At 33.7% G+C, this 12,769-nt stretch overlaps 1 protein-coding gene across 4 annotated transcripts in view; it reads left to right on the top strand.

The window, feature by feature from the left end:
• HnRNP-K (Heterogeneous nuclear ribonucleoprotein K) overlaps positions 1-12,637 on the top strand; it is a 71,232-nt gene extending 58,595 nt beyond the window's left edge. For all 4 annotated transcript variants that reach the window (XM_065358194.1, XM_065358195.1, XM_065358196.1 and 1 more), the window contains 6 exons: positions 1,765-1,908; positions 5,359-5,487; positions 5,916-6,124; positions 7,762-8,047; positions 8,135-8,304; positions 12,162-12,637. In XM_065358194.1, coding sequence (XP_065214266.1) covers positions 1,765-1,908; positions 5,359-5,487; positions 5,916-6,124; positions 7,762-8,047; positions 8,135-8,304; positions 12,162-12,228 — 1,005 coding nt within the window. In that variant the 3' untranslated portion in view covers positions 12,229-12,637. The remainder of the gene's footprint in view (positions 1-1,764; positions 1,909-5,358; positions 5,488-5,915; positions 6,125-7,761; positions 8,048-8,134; positions 8,305-12,161) is intronic.
• The last annotated feature ends 132 nt before the right edge of the window (positions 12,638-12,769 follow it).

Genomic DNA, 12,769 nt, shown 5'->3' with positions numbered 1-12,769 from the left:
CAATTTTTTGGACCTTTGAAAAATCAAAAAAAAATTTGTGATCTATCACTTTTTCATGGTACAAATAGCAACTTCAGGATGTGACAGCGTAAAAAAGCGAGACGTCATAATAATAAAGACTACCTAGTACATATGTACCTACGTGCCACAAAAGGGAACATTCACCATAAAATCTCAGATTTTAACCACGTTTTTTAAAGCATATTTTCCTGTACAATTTTTTCTTGGATCAGGCTCTTTTAAATTTGAAAAAAAATATGTGAACCTGGTTTTGAATTATAAATGAGTATCAAAATTTGATTTTTTAAATGTTGCGTTGATTTTGATACTACTCCAAAATTCGTAAATTATTATTCCTGAAGAAAGGCTGCGTGAACAAAAATGATAAAATAACGAACTCGTATTTTCAAATGACCAAAATTTTGGAAGTCCAAAAGGTGTTTTGGCGCATTCTTGAAATCAAAGAACCATCAAAATGCCTCATTTTAACGACATTGATCGAATTAGAAGCAAAAACTCATCGCATTGTGCAACTAAGTATATCGCTACCGAATCGAGTATCTTACTCGTACCTTTCGTCTACGTACCTCTTTGACGATGGTACATTTCTTGTATTTCCTTTTCGATTCAGGCACCTAGTACTACTAAATAATCCGCGAAAATAAAGTGGAAAAAAAGAACTATAAAAACTAACTCGGCGTTCGTTGTTCGACGTACTTACATAAATACGCCATTAGCGAAATAAAAAAAGCACGAAAAAAAATCAACCGTATGAATGAGATCGTGAAGTTCATTGTACCAAGAAGAGAGGACCGAGGAGAGAGCAGAACGAAAATGAGGAAGAAAAAATATACGAGCCACGGCGAAAGATAATTTTATCGGCTAATTCGCCCGTTGAGGATTTACTAAAGCTGTCATTTAGTTTATAAAATGAAAATTGACGTAATGAATTAGGTAAATTAAACGACGAAAGCGTCGTCGTCGTCGTCGTTGCCGCTTCACAAAAGAGAGCACCAGCCGACGAATAAACGAGCGAGAAAGCAACGTTGAGCAGGGACCAGCGTGTACCTAGCTACCTTGTACCTCTACCTGCTACCTTATCTGTGTTCACTGTTCTTTCATACGTACCTAAAAGTTCTCCCCAATTTGCGAAAGGTGTAGGGGAGAAAGTGGAGTAAAAAATTACCAGTAGCTAGGTTCTGTGCTGGTCTTTGTGTGTGTGTGTGTGTGTGTGTGTGGAGGAAATAACGAGTAACGAGAAGGGTGGCTTTTGAAGTTTTTATACGCTTTGATTAAAATATCAATCACCTTTTCCAAGACGGACTTTGGGTCAATGTATACACGAGTCGATTGGATTGGACTGGACTGTCCGTTGCACCGGACGTGAACGATGGATGATCTGCATCGATAAGCAATATGGACGACGACGTACCACATAAAATTACTCGTACCTATAAAATTTACGACTGGATTGATACCTAAAGCTACATCGATGGAAAACTACACGAAGACGACTCGACTCGTCGTATTAGGGAGGAAATACGTATTTATATGCCGTAGATTTATGTGTAGAGGGGGTGTACGTACTGTGTACTCCAACTCGTAGGAGTACATGACCCCATAAGAGCACTTTGTTCGTTCGTCATCGTATCCAACTTGGTATAATTTTTGTCGACCATCATTTTTCCCTCGCTTTTGTACTATGTATAATTTATAGATGTTTAAATCTGAATATTATTTATCGTCGATGTTTTATTTTTACAGGCCGGAGGCAGAGGAAAACAAAACCGAGGCGCAGTAGACGAAAATAGTACGGTAGACGATGTCGACTTAAGAGTACTTGTTCATCAAAGCCAAGCTGGATGTATAATTGGAAAAGGCGGCGGAAAAGTCAAGGAATTAAGAGAGGTAAAGAATAATAATAGGAATAAAAAAAATACGAATTTTTCGAGTGTAATTCCTTTCTCTGTCTGTTCGTTTCACCCTTCTCTTATATTATGCCTTCTTCTTGCCATTATATTATTGTCGGTGTATTTACTATGCGTTTGTTAAGAAGATACTCCTACACTACACGACACGCACAAGAAGAGAATGGCAATGATAGTGAAGTGCGTGGCATCCGAGTCGAACCTCTCGTGTATTTTGTTACCTTCTTTCTGCTGCGACAGTCGCTTGACGTCTCATCTTATTTTTATTTTTTTTGCTACTTCTTTATGCGTGTCAACGTTCACTAAATTGGCTGGCACGTATTGTTATTGGAGCAAATTTAACATTTTTACAAGATTCGGGGCTCGAGAGTCGATGACTCTGTTCGGGAGAGATTTTCGAACCCCTTTTGTATGCGAGAATATTGAAATAAATAACTCGAAAGAGGACTATCTTGCGGGATAAGTCGATGATGAGATGAATAGGAGAGGGGGTGCGAGGTTTTAGAACTTATAAAACTGATTGAAGGTATGGTGTTTATTAGTTTACATTATGGATTTGAATTTTTTGCTTTGATGGGAGGAGGAGGGGGAGAAAGAAAGGGTGCTTGAGAAGAAAGTTATTTTGTTTTTTTTCCTAATCATTTCATAAAATTTCCAAATGTGTATTCAGGTTAAAAAAATCCCAAAGATTTATTGATCTCCAGGTCAGAGTTCTTTTCTTAGAATGGACAACGATTTTTCCAAAATCAATTAATGTAATTCAAAATAGTCGGGGGGCCGCATAAGGCTTGTCCTAAAAAAAACAAGGCCCTACTCACAAAATGGTAGCCATTTTGATTGGCAGGTCAGCCGAAATCGCAGATTTTGCGTTCCAACATGGGACTTGCACGAAATTTTTCAAACCTTACAAAATATGTAGATCGAAAGAGTAGGCAAAAATTTATCATCTGACTTTTTCGATTTTTGGTGAATTTTTGAAAATCAAATTTAGGCCAAAAATGAAGGGAAAAATCAAAATCTTACCAAATTTACCTAAAAAGCTTCAATTCGAGATATACCCTATTTTCGACTTGCCAAATCGATTGGAAACTGTTTAGAGTAGTTCTGGAGCCTCCAGCAGATTTTTGAAACTTGAAATTCCCATCCCACAAAATTTCATAATAAATGGAGTTGGAAAGACGAAATTCATTCTGCAAACTAATTTCAATACGCTACGAAGTCAACTGCAGGTGGATTTCAAGTCGTTTTGGAGTCTCCAACGATTTTTTGAAAATTACTGAAACCTCCAGTAGATTTCTGAAACCTTGAAATTTTCATCAAATGGAGATTAAAAGCGTAAATTCACTCTTCATTCTAATTTTAACACTCTCTGAAGACGACTTCAGGCGGGTTCAAGTCACTTTGGAGCCTCCAGCGACTTTTTGAAAATTCCTGGAGCCTCCAGCAGATTTTTGAAATTTGATATTTCAACAAAATTGTGAAAAGAATTGATTAATTGGTCCGAAAATTTGTTCAAAAGTTGAGGAATCAATTCCATAATTACGAAATACCTCCTCTCTTCTTCACTACCCTCCCGAAAACAAAAAAAATGATTCCAGTATTGAATATGAAATTTGTATGCTGCAGTGGGTTATTTTTGCATTTTATTGAATCGAATTTTTAAAACATGAGGCTCTCCTCAGACCCTTAGTGTTGGCCAAACGAGCTGAAATGAACGTACTGGAAATTTCTAATCTCCAATCCGAGTGATTCCTCCGATCCGTAGCTTAAAAAATTTTGAAAACTGTGTAATATTTGAATTTTTTCGGAAGATTTTTATTGTCTGTCAAATCATTTTTATTCTGCTTGAACAGAGTGTTTAGCTGCCTACACAGTTGCATAAGAAGTACAAAAGGAGTAATTTTTGACAATTTTCTTTGAAAATAGTGATAAATTGAATTCGGAAAAGGCGAAAAGTAGATTTTCAACTAGAAAAAATACTCCCCTTCGAAATAAAAATGAAAAATAGCTCAAGTATTTCAGGAAAAAAATTATTGATTGGAAAATCATTGTTCGTAATGCTCATAGTGTTCAGAAATGAAAAATGGCAAGCTGTAAATGTTGAATAAATTGATCTGAAAATATTTGTTGAATTGCAATGGAAAAGTTGTGATTTTTGATTGGAAAATTCCCGTTGACAACCTATTAAAAATGAAAAATGAAAACCACGTTCATTCATCACATCAGGATATTATAGAAATACGAGGAGTCCAAAAGCTCAAAAAAAAAACGTATTCGGTGATTCCAAAAATACGTGAATAATTTGTTCAAATTTCAAGTGGACAAATATTCATAAATTTTTTCGAGTTTTTTTGGAGGGAGGGAGGGAGGGAGGGAGGGAGGGAGGGAGGGAGGGAGAGGGCTCTTTTCGCCTTTATCGAAAATTACCTTCTTTTTTTTCTAGAGTTTGAAGCCACGAATCTTAGTTTTTTTATGGGTTGGAAGTCTGAAATTTTCGGTTTATTTATCTGAGCCTATTTTAATTTATGTACCATTCAGACTTCTACGTTTTCAAAATTAGAAAAAATTACGTGTAACTTCCTTCAACGTTCAACTACGAATTTGTCAACATGTTGGGAAAAGTTTTGAAAAATCAGGTCTCATTTTCAAAATGATTTAGAATATTTTTCTTTTTTTTTTTCTTTGATTTTTTTTGTGTAATTCGAAGTTTTTTTTGGCGAAAGAGGTCGGAAACTTTCAGAATAAATTGAAAAAAACTGGTATCTAATTTTGTTGAATTTTTTTTGTGAGAAATAGAGCAGATTAGAAAACTTGAATACTCAAAAATAATTATGTATCATAGACTGAAACATTCAGTTTTGGAGAGTGGAGAGAATCAAAAAACCAGGAAAGTAAGAGAAAAAAAAATTTATGTCGTCAATTCTAATAAAATTGTTGATTTTTTAATATCATAAAAAATTCACAAAACGTTCTACAGAAGAAAAATCCGCCTTGTGTGTACTGTTGTTTTTGTATAAATTGAAGGAGGATCTTTAGGTATATAGGTACGTACTTTCATAGTTCATACATTCTATAAAATAAGGTGAGAACTCAGACGATTGTTGTAGCACTTTCAGTATAGGTACAGTATCGAAGATAGGTAACATTTTCACGAGACTTTCTTTTCATCGCTGGTGAAGTGTCCTTTAAAACGCTGAAGTTATACATTTTTCTCTCTTTTTCCTCGTCCAATTTTACGTTGACAGCGTTTTATAGGCACTTGACGAATTCGTTTCTTTTTTTTTTCATTCCTTTTTTTTTTGAATGTTTTATCGTTGCGTATAGTGCATTGTATTGTATTTTTTTTTTCATTTCATTTTTTTGTGTACATTTATTTATGTATTTTGCCGAGCCTCGCTCTTCTAACGGTGTGAATTATTTTCTGTTGTAGAAAACTGGCGCGAGAATTAAAATCTACTCGAATTGTTGCCCAGACAGTACTGATCGTGTTGTACAACTGACTGGCGCCAGTAGCACCGCCATCGAATGTTTGAAAGAAATTTTAGAATTAATCAGAACAGTAAGTATGAATTTTTGTTTTGTTGTTAACCCTCGCGCGTCGCCTCAGCTAGTTTTGTGCGTTTAGTGTTAAATTTATTACGTCTGCGAATACATAATAATATATGAAATGCGTGAGCTCGAGCTGGGATATTTTATGGCATGGCAGCTGCCTCAGTGGAGTTTTATCTCTTAACGAAATTACGTACAAATTGATATTTCGATAAAATTGGCTGAAAATTGATCGAGTTGATCGGAAAAATGGGTAGTTTTTTTTTCGTTTTTCAATTTCATTAGGAGAATAAGCGTAGATGTAGCAGTTGTAAGAGTTATGATTTTTGACGATAAAAGTCATATCTAGGTTGTTTTAAGGCGAAATTCGAAGGTCGATTTTTTCTAAATTATATCGAAGCGATAATCTAATTTGCTGAATTTGATTTATGTTCGCAGCAAGCACCGATCAAAGGACAAGACACACCATACGATCCGAACAATTATGACGATTACTACGCCGACGAATACGGCGGCTACGGTACTGGCGGCGGCGGATCAGGTTTCGATGCTGGTCGTGGACCGATGCGAGGTGGTCCCGTTGGACGAGGACCGCCAGCTGGTCGATTTGGTGGCGGACCACCACCGCGAGGAGCGCCTTTAGGAGGGTGAGTTGTGCAAGAGTTTCGACGTAATTTATGTGTACACTTGCGAGTCAAGTTGAACTTTGAATATGTTTGCAAATTTTTTGGATGTCATTAACCTCTTAACCTGTTTATTTTTATGAAGAAAAGCTCTGAAAATTTCTATTTTCAACCCCTACCCTCCGCCTCCCCCCCCCACAATTTTCTATTACTTTCGACGTTCAAAAATTGGAGATGATTCCGCTGAATTTTCTGCTTTCCCAATATTTGTTGGAACAACTTTTTGTCATGACATAAATAAATCGACTTTTCACTTCATCATAAAATTCAAACTAATAATCAGATGATTAAAAATACTAATCATTCGAAATTTTTTTTGAAATGTCTGATTAGAAATTGAAAGAGCCGCTACTTCAAAATACTTGAAAATGAAAAATTTTAGGATGAAATCTGTCATAATTTTTCAAAATAGAAAGTGCCAAAAATTATTGTAGAAAAAAATCGACGAAGCTCAAAAAAAAATGTTGAGCCAATTTTTTCTGATTTTGATCCTAATTTTGGTATGAATTTTGGAAATGAATTAAAATGAAAATGTTTCACAACCAAAAAATATCCAGGATGTTCACCTATCGAAAAAGTCGAAAAGATGTCGATAAATTGTATTGGGGGGGGGGGGGTTATTCCTCAACAATCCTGCTCATCCTAAGTACTTTCCTTACTCCGGTATTGGTTTTTGTTGATGTATTCTGCTGCTCAGCTTTTGAACTGCATCCTGCCAAAATTGTAAAAAAAAAATTGTTAATTTTTTGTCAAACGTTTTGACGTTTTCCATTTTGTTTTTTTCCTCTTTCAGGATGTTTATTTCTTTGTGAAAAAATTTTCCAGGAAAATGTTTGACTTGAATAAATTTTGACTGACTCCCCCCCTTCTCGTCCTTCCCCAAATTGAACTTGAAAAAAACTGTCAAATTTAAAGATGAGAAAATTTTAACTCACAGCAATTTATCAATCTTTGAATTCGTATTTTTCCAGTTTTCATGTTTGAAAAAAAAAATCGTTCTAATATGGTTCATTTTTTTTCTTGCATGATAGTATGATAATTTTTTTTCATGATCTGGCGAATGAGGGCCGAAGGGAAAGGAGGGAGTTCTCTTTCTGTAATGCTGTGCGTTTGCATTGTACTCGTAGGATAATTTTGATATGATTTACCAAACTTTTAATGTAAATTTGAGAAAAAGTGGTGAAATTTTTTTTAAACTCGTGAAATGTTTTTTAAAAATTCATTGTTGAAAAATTTATTTTTTTGTAATTTTGATTCAAAATACTTGTCGATTTTCGTTTTTCTGCGACGAATTGACATCGTCAGCTGAGGGGGAGGTGGAGTGTGCATTGAAAAGTTTCTGAAGGATTTTTTGAAGATGGGGGGGGGGAGAATCAAGATACCCTTCCAGTAATGGTCTTGCGTATGAACTGAGCCACTCTTTTCGGTACCACTACACCCCTTTTTTTCAAATTTTATTTAATGAATGTCAAGCCAAATCAACTCACTTTCGTGTGCAACAATAAATTTATCTCGAAAAAATTGCTCAATCTGAAAGTAATGGAGCTGTTGAGAAAAGCGATCGCCTTTCTTTAATTTTAAAATTTGTTTGTTTTTTACAGACCACCGGCTCGAGGAGGTTTCAGAGGCGGCTACGGCGGCGTCGACGATTGCGAGTATAACAGCGGCGGCGTCGGCGTTGGCGGCGGTGGTGGCGGCGGCGGCGGCGGTGCTCCCGGAATCGGCGCGCGTCCAGATTTGATGGAAGGTTGCTCACCGATGGTGTTGTTTGCAGGCGAAGAAGACATAGATTATAATATGCCTCCAGCTCCCCGTGGAATGGGGGGTATTGGTAACGGCGCCGGCCCTGGTACGAGAAGTTCTACTCAAGTGACAATTCCTAAAGATGTGAGTTCCTTTTGAATACCTCGATGGTACTTAACGTAATGTAAAAAAGACGATGATGATGTTAATTTTACTCGTTGGTGTTTTCAGTTGGCTGGTGCGATCATCGGTAAAGGTGGTACTAGAATACGCAAAGTACGCATCGAATCCGGAGCCGATATCACGATCGATGAACCTTTACCCGGTTCTAACGATAGAATTATTACTATTACCGGTATGACTAACCAAATACAAATGGCGCAGTATCTCTTACAACAATGGTAAGTTTCGCCATGCTCTACGATCTGGGATTGCTTGAAATAACAACTAACTAACATTCATGTGCATATGGGATATTAATTAATCATAATTCGCAAGCATCGAGACGCGCGGTAAACGAGTAATGGTGCCGAGGGCTTGGTAACACGAGTCGTCGAATTGGTTCGATTTTTTCACGCTTTTTTTTTAAAGAAAATGATGATTCAGCGTAACAGCTTGCAAAAATAATTAAATAAATAAAAATGGAACAGTTCCGATGTTGTGTGAAAAAATCGTACGATTTCTTCGACTCTAGACAAGGCTCGTGCCTCGATTTATCAAATCAATCAACTAACTCTACACAGCTCGCTGGACTAATATTGCTCGTATTCTGCTGTCTTCTCTCTAATACTACATGGTTTAATGTTAAACAATTCCTAACAACAGCATGTTTGTGTACGCTAAGGTTGTATGGAAGACTAGTGATTTTGTTGTTGTGATTGATCTTTGCTAACAAGAAATCTCTAGTCCTCTTACAAAATGGCTGTAAATTACGGTGGCGATACGTGCGGCAGCTATGGGCGATTATGACGGTGTTTTTTCGTTTCTGTGTTTTTTTTTTCGATTTTAATTTTTTGTTTTAAATAATAATGCCTGGTGTGCATGATGATGCTTTTTTAAAATGCTTTTTCAAATATTTTTACTCGTATAATAATTTTAATGTTTTTTTTTTTATTAACGAAGCTATCAATGCGTTGGATCGAAAACGTAATCAGTGGTTGGAAGGTGGAGGGAGGGAGGTGAAAATTTACGTATTTTTTTCTTTCGCCTAGGGAAAAAAATGAATTATTTTCGATTACATAATGAATGAATAAAAGACACGTTTGATTTTTCGCTGATGCTAGCTTGAAAGTTAGTCAGTGGAAAAACAATAATGGTCGTTTGAACAAAAGAATTGGGTAACTACGCCCCATTTTTCAATAAATTAGTTGTAGGTATCTGAAAGTTCTTAAACCAAAAATAATTCTAAGATTGCAAAACTTCTAAAATTAATTTTTTTCCTGAAAGTCGTTAGAGTTGATTTTTTTCATCATCCCCTCTCCAGCTTTCCCCTCTCTCGTCACTTTCCATTTTTTCACTCATTTTTTGACTATGTTGTCATTCTAGATGAGAATAATTTGGTTGAATTTAAAGATGATGAAGAGAGCAGGATGGTTGTGATGGGGGGGGGGGGGGGGGTAGGGAAAATATGCATTGATAGCCTCGTTATATCTGATTATTGGCATATTGTGGTTCTTACGAATGTATTTATGGATTTTATGGTATGGCTTTCTAATAATAGCTTTTTTTCATTTTCCATTATAAAGAACTGAACATTTTTGTACCTATTTTTAAGTACTTAACCTGGTTCATTTTCATTACGAATCGTTTAAATTTTTCACAATGGTATGTTATGGTTGCAATATTGATGTGCATTTTTATATTTTCAATTCACCGGTGGCAGGTGATTGATTTCAATTTCGAGATTTTTTTTTCTCAATTTATTTTCATATGATGATATTATTTACTGTAATGATTCGATTTATTTTTTTGAACTCTTCTTCATATTTTCCTTTCAGTTGTAATAATTCATTATTTTGTAAAAAAAAAAAAATGTTCGGTAATCTAAACATGTGTTGATTTTTTCAAAAATTTTCGTTCTTTATTGTTTCAATTGTAATTTTTAAAGCAACTTTTTCTTCAAATTTCAATTTTTCCGTTTTTTGACATTTTTTTTTGTTTTTGAAAAAATTTTGCTCATTTTTCAACTGTTTTTCAACATTTTTTTACTTTTTTGCTTTTAAAAATATTGATTTGAAACTTTTTTTGTTATTGTACATGAAAAAAACCAAGTGCGTGATTCTCTTCATTTTTTCCAACTTTTTTTCATTTTTTTTACTTTAAAAAAAAATTTGTTTCAACATTTTTTTATGCCTAAAAAATTCAAATTTTTGATTCTCATTGGTTTTTTTTTTAGTTTTTATTCGATGTTGTTATTTATTTTCATCATTTTTTGCGTTTTGAAATGCTTTTTTTCTGTGTGTAAAAATTATGTATTTGATTTGGTGATTTCTTACTGTTTTTTTTTTTCATTTAACGTTCTTTAAAAATTGTGCTTTGCCTTTTTTTCGTTTTCTTTCGATTTCAAAAAAATCTTGCCCGTCAGTGTGTTTTTTATTTTTTGAAAAATTCTTTGAAGCAGTTTTTTGGTTATGTGTGTTATTTTTTACGTTTTTCTTCGTGTTTTTAATTTTTAGAAATTTTTTTTTCCATCTCTAATTTTTTGGTGTGTGAAAAACTGTTTTGAATAATTTTGTGTTGAAAATTTTCATTTTCGAACTTCATTCCCGTTTTTCGATTATTTTTTTTGTTTATATTTTTTTCAACCTTTTTAATGTTTCAAAAATGGTTTGAAGCATTTTTTTGGTTGTATTTTTCGATTTGTTTGTTTTTTTTTGTTTCGTTTTCTCGTTTTATAATTTTTTTTGGTGTTGAAGATTTCATTTTGCAGTTATTTTTTTCACGATGTTTTTCGAGAATTTTTTTTGCATAAAATTAATTTTTTAATTTTTTTCCTTTTTTTAATTTTTTCAAAATTACCTACTTATATTCTAGAAAAAATGTTTCAAACCAATTTTTCACTTGAGAGTTTCATTTTTCAATTATATTTTTTTATTTTCAAAAAATGGTTGAAAATTGTTTGTGATTTTTTTTTATTTTCTGATTTTTGAAAATTGTGTTTCTTTAAATCCAGTGTAGAGAACACTTGTTGGAGTGATTCTGGATTTTTCGTTGAATTATTCTCGAATATGTTCGATTTTTCGTCTTCGCTATAACTTGTGATTCCATCTTCCCCTTCCCCTTCCCCACCAATCAATTACTTGAGCCGATTTTTCTGTATCTACAATTTTTGAGATTTCATCAGTGTACAAGGTGTTCATAAATTTGTTACAGTCTAATAATTTTTTGACGTTTCGTATTCTGTAAATAAAAAAAAAATCAAATAGGTTCTGCATTCGATGAAAATTGTACCAAATTCCAAAAACAGGACACTAAAAGTTTTACATTTTTATTTAAAAATTCGCTTTCGAATTTTCCATTAAAAAAAATCAAAAATGGAAAAAAATCAACTTCATTAATTTTACTTTTTCGATTAAATATGTACTTATTTTGTCATTTTTTACACACACAAAAAAAAAATGAGCTCTTAGTGTAACATTAATTTTATATTCATTTTTTGTGCAGTGGGTACTCGTATTTTTTGAATGGAGGAGAGGGGAGGGGAGGGGAGGGGATGAGAGGGAGTGGGGTGAGAAATGAAAAATCTCTCATGGAAAAATATGTAAGTAAAAATTCTAAAAAGAAAATGATTTGAATTTGATCCAGGCATTTTTTTGAACGCCTTGGTGAAATACCTTTTCCACTGAACTTGTTGAGTCACCTTAAAAATTCTGTATCGAAATTGTTACACTTACCTGTGGAAATTAATCCTATAATGATCTAACTTTGAATTATTAAGTAGATAATGTTGAAAAAAAAATGGCTACATTATTGTAAATCTTCTTGTAATTTTAATTTGTATTTTAAGAAACCATACTCGATATTAATGACGTATTATTGTATTGTTCATGTTTATTGTCGTTGTGATGATCTAATTAAGATGCATTGTGAGCTAATTTATTAACCTCGCTTCTAACCTAACTAATAATCTTGAAAACGGCTGATTTGTAATTTACCTACTGTTATCACGTGTATTGTGATTTTACTACTTGTAATAATAATTAGGAAAATTTGGAAATTTTTCATCATCTCGATTAATTTATTTTCGTTATTTTTGCAGTGTACATCAGAACGCGAAAGGAGCCGGAGGTGGCGGCGGCGGCGGCGGCGGCGCTCGTCGTTATTAGAATATAAGAAATGAAAAAAAAAACGAATGTTTCTTTGTCGTGTGTGTGTTTTTATACAGATTTTCATGATACGTGCTGCTTCTTGTTAGATTTAAAGAGCGTAGAAAAAGAAAATGAAAACTTTATTTTATACTTTTAGTCTTACATCTTCTATGTTTTTAAGTGCTTCCGTATTGTATTTTAAAATTATCGAAGAAAGATGTGCACTTTCTTTAGTATAATATTTTAGTATTATAAAATTTAAGAAGTAAATTATTATTTCCTCGATCGAGTTGATCGCTCAACCGATTATATCTATGTGTGTAATTTTTAGATAAAACGTATTCGCATCTGTGTAAGATTGTCCTCCCTATTTTCTTTTTTTACACAAGTTCTTTAATAAAGAAATGACTCTATGTTGTTTATGGTATTTCGGTGTACTTATTGTGTTTTTGAAAATTGGCGAAGTTGAGTTGCGAAAAGTTATGGTGTGATTTTTTTTGAATTTTTGAGAAATCACGACGTTGCTTGAGTTCTTTTCGATGATGTGGTATAATTTTTC

Source organism: Planococcus citri, chromosome 3 (genome assembly GCF_950023065.1).
Source record: "Planococcus citri chromosome 3, ihPlaCitr1.1, whole genome shotgun sequence".
Classification (NCBI taxonomy): domain Eukaryota; kingdom Metazoa; phylum Arthropoda; class Insecta; order Hemiptera; family Pseudococcidae; genus Planococcus; species Planococcus citri.
Note: the sequence above shows the minus strand (reverse complement) of the source record. Positions and strands in the feature narration are given on the sequence as shown.